Source organism: Pomacea canaliculata, linkage group LG9 (genome assembly GCF_003073045.1).
Source record: "Pomacea canaliculata isolate SZHN2017 linkage group LG9, ASM307304v1, whole genome shotgun sequence".
NCBI lineage: Eukaryota > Metazoa > Mollusca > Gastropoda > Architaenioglossa > Ampullariidae > Pomacea > Pomacea canaliculata.
Genome location: NC_037598.1, coordinates 8,736,849 through 8,750,171, shown reverse-complemented (window position 1 = coordinate 8,750,171; position 13,323 = coordinate 8,736,849). Strand labels below are relative to the sequence as shown.

Genomic DNA, 13,323 nt, shown 5'->3' with positions numbered 1-13,323 from the left:
TCTTCATATAAAGAAGAAACCTTTTGTGCAATGTCTGCTAGGGTTGTTCTTCATTCATAGTAAACCTTTTCGTATTCAATATATTCTAATATAATTTTCAAACAGAGATATCATTTTAGAGTTGACGAGTGTTTATTGCAATTTATAGTATGAAATTTATAGTACTAGGAGGATGAAGAAAATGCAGTTCAGACATTTTCGTTGCATTCTGCAAAGCCAACGCATTTTTTTTTTATTAATATATACAAGAAATATAAGTATTGGAATATCATTGACCATTTGCCGGAGATCCAACCTACCATGACAATGTATCTTTACTCCTAACTGTGTATTAAATGTCTGTGTGAGTATGTATACCTGCCCTTGTGAGCAAAAGAAAAATTTCTGTCTTGGGTATCCTTGACAGACAATAAAGTCTGATTTGATTTGATTTGATTTGATTTTTCTTCTTTTTTTGAAACCTCAAAGTTTAATAAAAAAAAATATAGTTTGTTAAAGAAAATGCGAGGCTAAATTTCTTGAAAATATGACTGCTTCGACAAGGCCTCATTATGCAACACGTGACCCTGGGACGGCCATCATAGTATGGAAGTAATGGCCAGATTAAAGACAACTTAAATATGCTTCAAGAATATAACACATTTATTATGAGTTGCAATTCTTAACTTGCTGAAAACTTGGATGGTCACATTAAACAAATATTTGATATGAAAACAAACAAGCGATCAAATCTCGAAAGAAGACAATAGATAAAAGTTCCAAACATAGGTTGTGAAGCTGTAAAAGGATGCATATTGAGTAGAAAAAGCATTCGCATTTGCACTTCTATGCTAAAGGCAAAGTCAGAAATATTCAACTGTAATTCAACATCTGACTCACCTCCTCAACTCATTACAACTTCACCGCACATGTCAGCGAATGAGTAACGACATGCAGTAAAAGGTTCAACTGATTCTTAGAATTATACATCCTGTTCGAGAATGTTGTTGTATGAGTCAGAATCTCACACAGACGTGTAGACATCCAGTGAAAAATGCGGCTGGAAGTTTATTTGTTTCTTTGCTTCTCGGTTCTTCTGTTGACGAGTTCAGAATCTCGTGCAGGTAATTGAACTCGTGTTTATGATTGTGTGTGTGTGTGTGTGTGTGTGTGTGTGTGTGTGTGTGTGTGTGTGTGTGTGTGTGTGTGTGTGTGTGTGTGTGTGTGTGCGCGCTCCACGTTTTAAAGAGAAATATTATGCTTCGATGATTTCCAAGATATTTTGTTGATTCACAAATAGAGCTTCTATGTTTCCCTCCCATATCGTTTACTTAAACGTCTGATTTCTTCTTTCTTTGTTTGTTCCTTTATTCATTTCTCTGTTAAATTTATACCTGGTAGAGCAGATATAAAGTGTTTGTATCTTGACCTGGCTATTCAAAATGTCCCTGGGGAATATAGCTTTCGAACAGATTTTGCATAAAATCCTCCCGCTTCTCCACCGCCAAAAAACAACAAGAACAAAAGTCCAAACAAGGAGATAACAATCTTCCACCTTCCTCGATTTCTGAAGAAAAGTTGTTTTGTTAAGATTACGAATACGAATAGTTTACTTTGCTCGGCTTTTGCGCTCTTTCAAAAAGATAAGCATACAAAATATTACAGAAAAAATGATGCTCTAAGGTCTATAGTAATATGTTTTCTCAATCAACCTTTTTAAATAGCTGGATCTTTGTTATTTTTAGCCAGTAGTTCACACAGATGTTAACAAGAAGCAAGTATCTTCTAATGTCACCACATATCATGTTAGGAGTTCGTGTGCCTATACCCAGAAATATTTTCATTAAATTGCCTTCAGTTTGCATCGACACTCATCACACGGCCACGCAAAGCCAAATGCCAAATGAAGATGAGGCATACAATCTCTATTTCATTCCCCCTTCATCTCTTTTGTTTATCTATCTTTGTGTCTGGACAAAAAGCAGTAACCTATGCACTTATAAAATATCAAAGGTACAGAGAAATCGACTTGGGAGTCTGTAGAATTGTATTCTTTACACTTTCTTCTTTTTCTCCTTTTTTCTACTAACCTGGAAGAATTTGTCGAAAAAGCGTTTCTGTTTTGGCCTCATTTTTTTCCAATCTGAAATGAGCAGAACACACATTTTTAGGTGCGGAAGATTTATTTCTAAACAAAACAAGACATTGTGTTTCAGATCCCAGCTGCGCATGCGCACCGTATGGTTCTTGTGATTTCCGAAACTATTTTCGGACCAGTCTACTAAATCAACGTATGTTATATCTTGCCTTTTATTTTTTTAATCTTTTATCAATAAGACAGTTTGCTTATATATAGGTTATTTGTTTTGAAAAACTTTGAAAGGAATGAGGATGAAATGACAAGACAGAAATAGTTCAGTGTGTGACTTCCATGGCAAACGACTAAGTCCACCGTATTACTTATTATCTATAAAATTTATTTAAATATTTCTTTTTAGGATTCCTACATTTACTATTGCGAAAAAATTGTATATAAAAGGTACGTTATTCTCACATTTGCACAAATAATTACAATGTATATCTGGCCAATCAGAGATAAATTTTCACCGTCTTGAACAACTTGATAAATTTGAATACTTGATAAACACTTTCTCAGCCAATTACTAAAGCAAATTATTTAGTTCTTTGCAACAATATTTATTCTTCAAGTGAGACATTTTTCATGAAATTTATCACTAGGGTTATATACACATGATCGTTGAAAGTGCTTTCAGACATCAAGTCGAATAAAGTTATAGATTCCCCTAAGTAACGAATTTCCAAATTCATTGCCTATAATGTGCTACATCTAATTAAGTGGACAAGTACAGTAATGACAGCCTTTACACTGCTTGAATGTTGAAATGTTACTTAACCAACTGATTGCGAATCTTCTAAGAATTATAGTCACTTTATATTATGCTAAAGTTACTTATCCACGCTTAAATATTATATATCTTTTCGTAACTTAAAAAGGGTTTGCGAAAGTATGTTATACCAAACTTCGTCTGGACACGAAGCTAAAATTTTCCCTTAAAATATTTTAAATTTGAGTTGCAAATCATCAATAAAGAAACCACCATTTATGAATCTTTCCTGCACTTGGTTGCAGAAAATGTTGCTTTTGGGAAAACAGCAAAAATGAGTTCTTTCTTTATGAGACCGGCAATCAAGGAGGTATCTGGTCCCGCCTGTCTCGCTGTGAACGGCAACACAAACACCACCTTCAGGCCTCTTAGCCAGTTTCCAGACAGCCCCAACTGTATTCACACTGGCGACGACAGGGACCCCTACTGGGAGGTTGACCTGGGTCAACATTATGCTATTGTCAACATCACGATCTACTGGAGAAATTTATGTACAAGCCCTAGTTGTTGTGATTCTTTGTCCATGTCCATCTTATCAGTCCTGTGTCATTTTATTCATTTTCCACATCCCTTCCTTTTTTTCCCTCCACTATTGTTGAATTAGCGTTAATTTTAAGGTGTCTTTAAACCATGATGAAACTATTTATACAAAGCTTATTCGCTTCTACACATCCTTTCAATAAATTCGATAATAATAAAATGACTATATCAAACAAACAAAAATTAAACGAAGAGTGGATAGCATCATTTCAAAACTTATTAATTTTGTGAATTTTCCACATTGTTTTTATGGCTTTTGTCTGTTTTGTTAGTTCTTCAACGCAGTGACGGAGTCCGTGTGACCGTGGATGGGCAGCTAGTGCACGTCTTCAAAAGTCCAGTTTCTAACCCGTCAAATGTTGTCTTTGGTGTACCAGTGACTGGAGAGACAGTCAGACTGTCAAAGACAGACAGAAAAACAAAACACTATTATCTCACAGTGTGCGAAGTTGAAGTGTGGGGTAAGTAAATAGCGATTCTATTATAGAATAAAATATGAAAAAAATATTTCCTTAGTTATTAGCAGAAACATGATACTAAATCATTAGAAACACCACCACCATTATCATCCTTAGGAACTGTACAAGCAAAATGAGATGGTGTCATTGTCTCTGTTCCTCTGAACTATTTTCTTTTCTTTTTCAACTGACATTAGCTATGGTCAATTCTCTTGAAACGTAGATAAAACTACAAGCGTTCCTTTAAAACTCTGCAAACAGCACTTTAATTATTTGTAGATATGGGTGACTGATAACTGATAACAAAAATGTCTACAAGTCGATGAGCACCCTCACCCTTAGCTATTACTGGTAATATGAAAGAATGCAAAGACTGAGTAATAAGATCGCGATTTTCTAAAAAAAAAAATAAAAATTTTCAGGTATGAGCTGTGCATGTTCAGATTATGGTTCTTGCGACTTCAGCAACCAAGATCTGAAAGTCACTTCCCCACAAAAAGGTATGCTTTAATTTATCTGCTTACTTTTTATGACTTATATGATATATAATCTGATTGGTCACGTGACTCTACTATAAAAGGTAAATATTTTCCTATATACTCTAAGTCACGTGCTCTGAACTCATTAACTATCTTTCTGAGTTAAAATTTGTTTTAATGCAGTGACGGCTTTACTTTCAGAGAGGATCCTACTGCGTAGTAGTAGACTTTAAAATAAAAAAAAACATCATGCCTTACTAAGACTAATTTAGAAATATTTCATATTTTAAAACCGAGAACGTACTATTGCGTCTTTCCTTTCTTTACTTTTTATTGTTGCAAAGATTCCATTTTCAATTTATCGCTATTCTTGCGATTTTGGTAGCTTTGTCGATATCTTCTTGGGGTCACGTGACTTTGAATAAGTTAGAAGTCCTTTAAATACGTTAATAACTCAGACTTGCCATTAACGTCTATGTGCTTTATTATATTTGACATCATTTAAGCATTCTGCTCATCTCTATGGTTGCAGGAAATGTAGCGCTTGGCAAACCAGCAAAAATGAGTTCCATGTTCACCGATGCACCCCATAACGAGGTCACTGGTCCCGCTTGTCTCGCTGTCAATGGCAACAGAAACACCACCTTCAGACCTATTAACCAATTCCCAGACAGTCCTAACTGTATACACACCGAGACAGATGACCATGAACCTTACTGGGAGGTCGACCTGGCTCAGCCATATACCATTGCCAGCATCACCGTCTACTGGAGAGATAGATGTGGGTATATAAAGCTGAGAAAACCCTGTTACACATTGAAAAAGTTTACTATTGTTTATGATTTAGTTAAATGCTGCTGCTGGGCGAAACGTCCTCGGTCTTTCACTGATGCAGTGGATATTTAGGAAATGTAGCAATTTTTTTATCCTTGAACCATACAGAATGTGCACTAATGATACTGTATGGAACATGATATGCATAATAAATGGGTTTCTGTTGAAAAACACCTATATTTTTAAACCAGAAATATGTTTACATACAGTAAATTTACAAAATCTCAAAAAGAATTTACGAAACAGTAGAAGATCCAGAACTATTCAGCATATTCTTGACTTTCTCCTGTTATTCCACCAGACATTGACCGCAGTTATGGAGTCAACGTGAGCGTGGATGGACAGATTTGTCACACATTTCAACATCCGGTTGCTAACCCCTCAACAATTACCTGTGGTACCTCGCTGACTGGACGAACCGTGAGGCTGTCTAAAGTCGATCCCTCGATTGAGCATTCCTATTTTTTAACTGTTTGCGAAGTTGAAGTAATAGGTATGTGCACATTTGAGCTAATCACAAATCTTAGGTCTTTGAAAAATACACCAAGCAGGTCAAAGTTAAGTGTTGATCATTAAATATTTGATAGATTGTACTATAAGTAAAATTTCTTGAATGTTTTGAACTGAAGTTTTAAGGTAAAATTCCTCTTAGTTATGCGAAGAACCATTGAAGCTATCACACTTAAAATTATCCAGTGTAATTTAAACACTTGCTATAAGAAGAACAGAGAACGACACATTGTATATTGCGAATAATTCTGCATTGTTATCTCAAGCACATTTTTCACTAAACAGCATACCCTGGAGAAATTGGAATTGAGACTAATCTAATTATTTCTGGGTTCGAAACTCATCATGTCTACAGCGTGTGGACCCGGCTTTTTTGGAACTGACTGTCAGGGTGTATGCCCACAGGTCTGTGAGAAAAACCAAACCTGCAGTCCTGTCGATGGAACATGTCCTCAAGGTGAGTGTCAATGCCAGTGTTGTGAAGCCCACCATCGGGCTGTTACCAGAAGAGTTGAGGACGTCCTCGTCTCGATGTATTATAAAGTTTGGCAGTTTGTATTCTGTATTTTACTTATTTTACTTAGAGTATCTATACGGCACATCTTGGATTGTTACAACAATATCAAAATCAATATGAACTGATTTAGTGTATATAAAGTTGAAGTTATGCACAGAGGACAGTAGTAGATATAAAATAAAGCTTATGTAGTTCATAACCATGTTTAGAAAATGCTTCTAAAAGCTTTTTTACTGTGCTAAAACTGTTAAAACAGTATGTTTCACAGAACAGGTTGTTGCTAATTAAGTAAAAGATTGTAAAATGCACAACTCATAGAAGACATCACAAATTTCAAGAGCTTCGCTTGGAGTGCAAATTGGTTTATCAATGTAAAGCGACTAAAATAGTCGCCTCGACATGCACGGAGAGAAGCTAGAAATACATACATCAGCTTGTAAACGCTTGTGTTTACTCTGTAAACATCACAGCCAGTGACAGACCTCAGACCTTATGCTAATTATGAGTATCTTTGTATAAGATTTTAATATATTCATGCATCTTTAGAGTTTGTGGTGCATGAAAAGACCAAGTTGGATACACAATATTTCCAAACTAACCCTGAGTAGATTTCTAAACCACGCACACGTAACATGTCACTTGCCTTGAGTACTCACAATGTACGTACAACTGTTTCACGTTTTCCATGTCTATTTTAAATATAAAAGCATGCAATGGTTTTAATCATTGAGGTACTTCAATGTGTGTTTCTTAATCACGTGTCTCGTGCAGCCATAGCAACCGTTTCACCTCCAACCCTTGACGTCACAAGTTTGACACCTAAGGTCACAAGTTTGGCACCTTCAACACTTGACGTCACAAGTTCGACACCTGGGGTCAGAAGTTTGGCACCTTTGACACCTGACGTCACAAGTTCGACACCTGGGGTCAGAAGTTTGGCACTTTCAACACTTGACGTCATAAGATCGACACCTGGGGTCATATGTTTGGCACCTTTGACACCTGACGTCACAAGAATGGCTGTTATAATCGCAGGATCGTTTTTGTGCGGCTGTGTTGTGACTGGACTCTGTGCAGCGCTTGTTCTGTAAGTTTAAAAGAAAAGAGAAAACAAACTTCACTGTATTCCACCTCAAGGAACTTTGTACTTACTTCAGTAACCCTGCAAACTGACCCCACGTGACCAGCTCGCAGGTGTGGGTACCTGACTCCATACAGGGTTGGGGAAGGTAGGGCAGAGAGGGAGAGGAGATGGACCACGTGATCGTATGTAAAACTGGCCTCGAGAAAATTGAGATGTCTAACACTTCTCTCCCTAAAGATTTGAAAAGGTTAGGGGTACGTCCTCAATTTTTTAAAATTTGTACTTTCATAATGTTACACTGTGCGAGATATAATTTGATAAAGTTTCTGCGTAGACCACCGATCATCCTAAAAACAACTCCAAAGAGAAGCCGAGTGCAAGATTATTTCTTTGTGCTTTATTTTTCATTTTAAAATATTTATTCTCAAAATATGAGTACACAATTACTCTCAATTTTCAAGACATGAGCCTTCAAGCCATGGCATTCTTACCCGCCATTAGGAAAGCCGGAGAAATTACTCTCCTATACTGAAGAGTTCTGTTACACGCAGGTAGTGTTTGTAACAGTGAGTGTAACTCAGTTCAGTAACTCTGTGCATGTCTTCCAGTGAAATGAAGAAACATTCCTCAGGTTGTCGTCTTCAAGAAGCGATTTTATTCCACAGTTAATGCAACGGGTGATTTTCAGAAACAGACCTACACATTTGAACTTTATTTAAAAACTTCGGCTGAAGTTAAACAAAAATTAAGAAGTCCAAACCTAATTCACTCCTTAGTCTGGCAAGTAAATCTTCTCCAGATAAAAATGGGTGACAATCAGGCCATTGTAGTCTACCTTGTGTTATTGTTGTCTGTCACTAAGGGGAGCTAATTTTTCCAGGTGCATTATAAAGTATACATACGTTTCAAACGTGCGTTTGTTAAGATGAACACTTGTAATTTTGTTATTTGGTAGATGGTTAATTTCCAGCATTGTATTTTTATTTTATATTTACAACTGACTGCTGATAGGGACAATTTTACCACTAAAAATAGAATGTAATGATTTCATAAATATTTATTGATGTAAAAACTTGGTTCTTCCCCATGTCGCTGTAAGTAAAATTTACTGTTTACTTTCTGATACTCGCACGTGTCCCATTAAAGTTTCTCATACGTGTGTCCCCCTCATTTCTCTTTTAGGTGTTTCCGGAACCCAGGAGCTTGCAGGAGGCTGACACGTGTTCAAGCTACGCAAAGTGGACGTCACGTAAGCCCACAAAGTGGTGACGTCAGCATGGCAGAGGTCAGGGAGTTAACTCAGGCTTCGCCACCTGGCGCTGCTCAAAGTTCACGTAAGTGTTTCTAACAACTAAGTTAGTCACTGGTAAATTTTTGGACAGCGGTTAGTTTTTTTCCATAAGTGCACAAGAATCTAAGAAGGTACAATAGATAGATATACTCACCATCCATACAGTTGCTTGCTTTTACCTGAAAAAGGTGTGTGTGTGTGTGTCTGTGAGAGACACGCTACTATATACACTAATAGTTGATATACAAATGTTTTTCTCCAACTTCACAAGGTAAAAGCAAGCTTGTGTAAAGATTGCTGTTGTTGACCTGATTCAGTCTAGTGATGTTTGCAGACATCTATGATAACGAGATAAACCCTTAAGGTCAGGTTTCTGAAAATATTTAGAACTCATTTTCATCTCAAAAGTCCTTTCAAAGTTTTTAATTCATTAGTTTCTTGCAGCTCTGGAAAGACCAGTATCAAAAAATAGTAATTGTTTTCTCTGCACAGGATCCGCTGAAGGTGCAGAAGGAGGTGAGCGACTCCCTGATTATGATGGCGAGTCTCGAGACTACTTCAACGCCAGGATGAGTCAGAGCCTGGAGGTCCTCGTCCCAAAGAAGAAGAAAAATATTTACAAACCTTTTCCCATTCGCTGGTCTCAGCACAAGGGCGTCACCGTCCCCAAAGCGAACTCGTCTGACGATGAAGAGTACGAAGAGATGATATAACCTGTTCAACTCATTCTCTACATCAGAAAATTATTATCGATGTAAATCGCCTGGTTGATAAGGCACTGGGATGTATTAGCGGAAAAGCCCAAATGTCTACACATAGGGATTTTTGTGGTTCATAAAGAAAGTAATTTTGACTGATGATTACTACTACAGTCCCATACCTTGTTCTCTAGTGATCGTTGAACTATCAACACTATTGCTAATAAGGAATTTAGCCTTTTTCACCTTTCCAAATACTTTTTATGTCTGGTTATGAGGTGACTTGTCCATCCAGATGGATGTACATCACAATAGTATTTACCTTGCTTGTTCTTGACTGACTGTTTGTGCCGCAGAAAACAGGTGTACACGTATCTCTCTTATTTAAGATGGATGTCAGCAGGTAGGGTTCACAGGCGGAAGAGAAATTCAAAGTTTGATACACCTTTAAAAGTTTATCTGTCGCTAAGTCTGGCTGGTAATCTTATAATCATTGCAATCATTGTAATCATTGTAACATACTTACTTATTATACAGTTATTGTAATATTTTAATACACAAATAGCAATGGAAAGACTCTGTTGGGAACATGTACCCCTGTGATTAAATACGACAACCTCATCAAATCATTAAAATAATTTGAATTAAAGTAATTTTCAACTGGCAGTACTCGCACACAAAATGCTGCGATTGATGGTGAAACACGTTCCTTGAAGTTGTTGTGCTTAGAGTCAATGTGTTCAAGGTCTGTGTACCTCGAAAGGCATGATGTAAGGGAGATAAGCATGTAATTTAGACAGATAATTCCCGGTACCGTCCCTTACATTGTTTACTGGAGGCTGCTATCTCTCACCACGCTGCTAATAAAAGTGTATTGGTGGAAATTTATAAATTGACTTTGTTCACCTTCCCCGTTAATTTTCTAAGTCTGGTCATGTATGTCCATCACGAGTTATTGACCCTGTCTGTACCTGAGCGGCTGTTTGTGCTGCAGAAAACAGGTGTAACTATATTTCTCTTATTTAGGGTGATGGAGGATACCGGCAGCAAGACATCAACGTTTGACACACCTTGTCACGTGTTCTCCCACATGTCCTACCACACGTCCTGTTACAAGTCCTGGACATATTTTGTTACATATTTTTGCATTCTGCATTGATATAGTTTGTGGACTGTCCACGTACTAATTAGATGTTTACCTTTGGAGTGTGAGTGTTGTCTTGCTAGCTAGCTTGCTGGCTGTCTTGCTGGCTCCAGTAGCAAACATTTGACTCTCCCCTCCAGGCAGTGTATCAAAGAGATGAGCAGTCCTTATTCAACATGGCGGCAACCGAACCTTTGTGGTATTGGTGACACCTCTTCTCATCATGCGTGAGTTTATATAGTTCGGACTTATTGTCCAAAACATATTACAGCCGAATCCAATTACCATTTACTCTTGGGGATGGTAGAGCTTTGATTTCGCGGATATTTGCTACTTGCTCCATCCACGGGACCATGTCACCCTCTTCTACGTTTTCTAGACTGGCTGCCCCTCGGTTCTCGTATCCAATACAAACTATCCATGCTATATTTTAATTTCTTTGCAGGCATCTGCCATATTTCTGTGAGCTTTTCTTCCTCTTTGTCTCAGCCAGAAAACTACCTCTCCTGACTAACCATTCCTGTCCTCAGGACAACATCATATGATCACAGTGGTTTTAATTACTGTGCAGCAAAACAATAGAACTCTCTCTGCTTCCATATCTGCCACCTACCCATTATAAAATACTTTAAATGTGCACCGAGAAAAGCACTTTCCTTTAAACATTACTCTGAACACAGTCCACACAATGCAAGTCCTTTTTCATACACACTTCCTTTTTCCACTTATTGCTACTTCCTTAATTATCTTCCGTTTGCGGAATCACTCTACTATCAGTTCCTGTTACTTGGTTCCTCTTTGTGTTTTCTGTACTTGTTTTAATCATCACCTCTGCTGTTTATACCTCCTTCCTTCGTATGCTATCCATTCCTTTTCTGTAGCGCCAAGAGCATGCTCCTTACGAGTGTGAATGTGTGCTATATAAATACTGTATGTGCTACATAAATATGTTCTGTATACATATGTGATATATAAATATGCTGTATATAAATCTTGCGTTTATGTGTTCGAATGTCTCTCGTGGTCCAGCTAAGAGTGATTCGCGTGTCCTTAATGTAGCCTTGACTTAGTGGATCTCATTGCAAGTAATGAACATACAGGGATTACATGTTTTCAACTCAGACATTAATATCAGGAGCAATAATAATAATAATAATAATAATAATAATTGCAAAATTTGTAAAGCTCATACCCACACTCCTAAGGAGCATGCTCAGCGCCTAAGAACAAGAACGAGACAAGACAGCATACCAGGGACAGGAAAACAAACAAATAAGATATGAACTATAAAAAATCAACAACCGTACTAATGAGGAATAAAAGGAAGTACAGAAAACACGGAGGAACTAAAAAACAAGAACGAGATCTGAGAGTAGCATGATATTGCAAAAGTAAGGATGGGGCAAAGGATTAGTATTATGGGAAAGGTTGTTAGGAGAAATGTTTACGGAAGAGGTGCGTTTTGAGTGAACGTTTAAATGATTCAATAGTGGATAGGTGGTGGATATGGAAAGGGAGAGAGTTCCATTGTTTTGCTTCACAAAATGTTGTGTCTATGTGTTGCTGTTTCAGTGACAGGAAGAGTAAGGAGACGATCATCAGACGAGGAGCGGAGTTGTCTAGCTGGGATGTAGTCTTGGCCACAGGCTCCGCTAAATGTTTATTATCTTTAAGGACGGTTACGCTCTCCACTTTACTTCAGTGAGCCAACGCTTCATATCATTAGCAAATATCAATTAAAAGTCAGCTTACAGACCATAATTATAGTACATCTCTCTGTCAGCTTAATACTAAAGGGAGAACAGTAGACCTGTCGCTGTAAGTCTAGTTTGGACAAGGAAGAGAGTCGAGATCATGTCTAGCTACATGCGCCTATACATCGTCTATTCACTCACGGGATTCAAACTGACGGGTCAGACCACACGCACTAGGAAACAAAGTTATTAGGTTTGACTGGGAGAGAGAGAGAGAAAACAACAAAAACCTGGTTTTCTATATCCGGGACACAGATAGTTTTACTGCCGTCTTACAACCTTGAAAGGCGATGATGATACTTTTACCGGAAGTACCATTGAGGTTTGACCCTCAACTGGTTGGTGGGTTGGAGGGGAGACGTAGACAGAGGCAACTGCGCATGTGGGCCTCGCTATGTTGATTAGTATGAGATATTTAGAAACAGACTTAAAGGAACAAAAGTGCTGTTATGGTGTCAACATTGTTCATTCCTCCAAATGTGCTCTGTGTCTTATCGCAGATGGAACAATAAGTCTTCTGTTATGGGCTATGGCAATGTCAATTTGTGAGCACTTTCTGGAGAGAGTTCCATTCAGTTTTCATTAGTAAATGTACATCACTAAGAAATTTTAACTTTTCTGAGAACTAATTTTATTTGGTGTACTGACAAAGCGTTAGACCTAATCATCATGCTAGCAAAACATGATATTGAGGTATGCAAATGGAAAAACAATATATCTTCTACAGATGTCTTTTTGAAAATTCTGAAATATAGATACAACATAGAAAGGTATTATGTCAAGCAATAAATTAGACCTGTTGGAATTAATGTGGAAACAATAAATAAATAATCGACAATTAATATAAGCACAAATAGTGGAAGCTATGGATGTCTTCATTAGTTTTATCTTTCCTTCACTCTTTCTCCAGTTATTTCGTCCATACCTTCATGCCTACTCTTGTTTCTCCTTCTGTACTGAATGAATATGCTTTAATGAATGTCTTTGATTAATACATTTGTGTTAAATGTCATGTACATGTTGAATATTGTGCTTGTTGGATTAAAAAAATTTGCAACAGCCGTAGCGCAAGCCTTCCTTTGGGTGAACTGATTTTATTAATGGCTTCCTGTCAACCCTGCTCTCAGGA

General features: G+C 37.4%; 1 protein-coding gene across 1 annotated transcript; it reads left to right on the top strand.

The window, feature by feature from the left end:
• Positions 1 to 952: 952 nt before the first annotated feature.
• On the top strand, positions 953 to 11,400 carry LOC112572584. Its single transcript, XM_025252324.1, has 11 exons — positions 953 to 1,103; positions 2,196 to 2,270; positions 3,131 to 3,376; positions 3,698 to 3,886; positions 4,306 to 4,383; positions 4,895 to 5,143; positions 5,498 to 5,689; positions 6,062 to 6,163; positions 6,995 to 7,310; positions 8,490 to 8,641; positions 9,091 to 11,400. The coding sequence occupies exons 1-11, from the start codon at positions 1,034 to 1,036 to the stop codon at positions 9,309 to 9,311; spliced, it is 1,890 nt and encodes a 629-aa protein (XP_025108109.1). The 5' UTR covers positions 953 to 1,033; the 3' UTR covers positions 9,312 to 11,400.
• Positions 11,401 to 13,323: the final 1,923 nt, after the last annotated feature.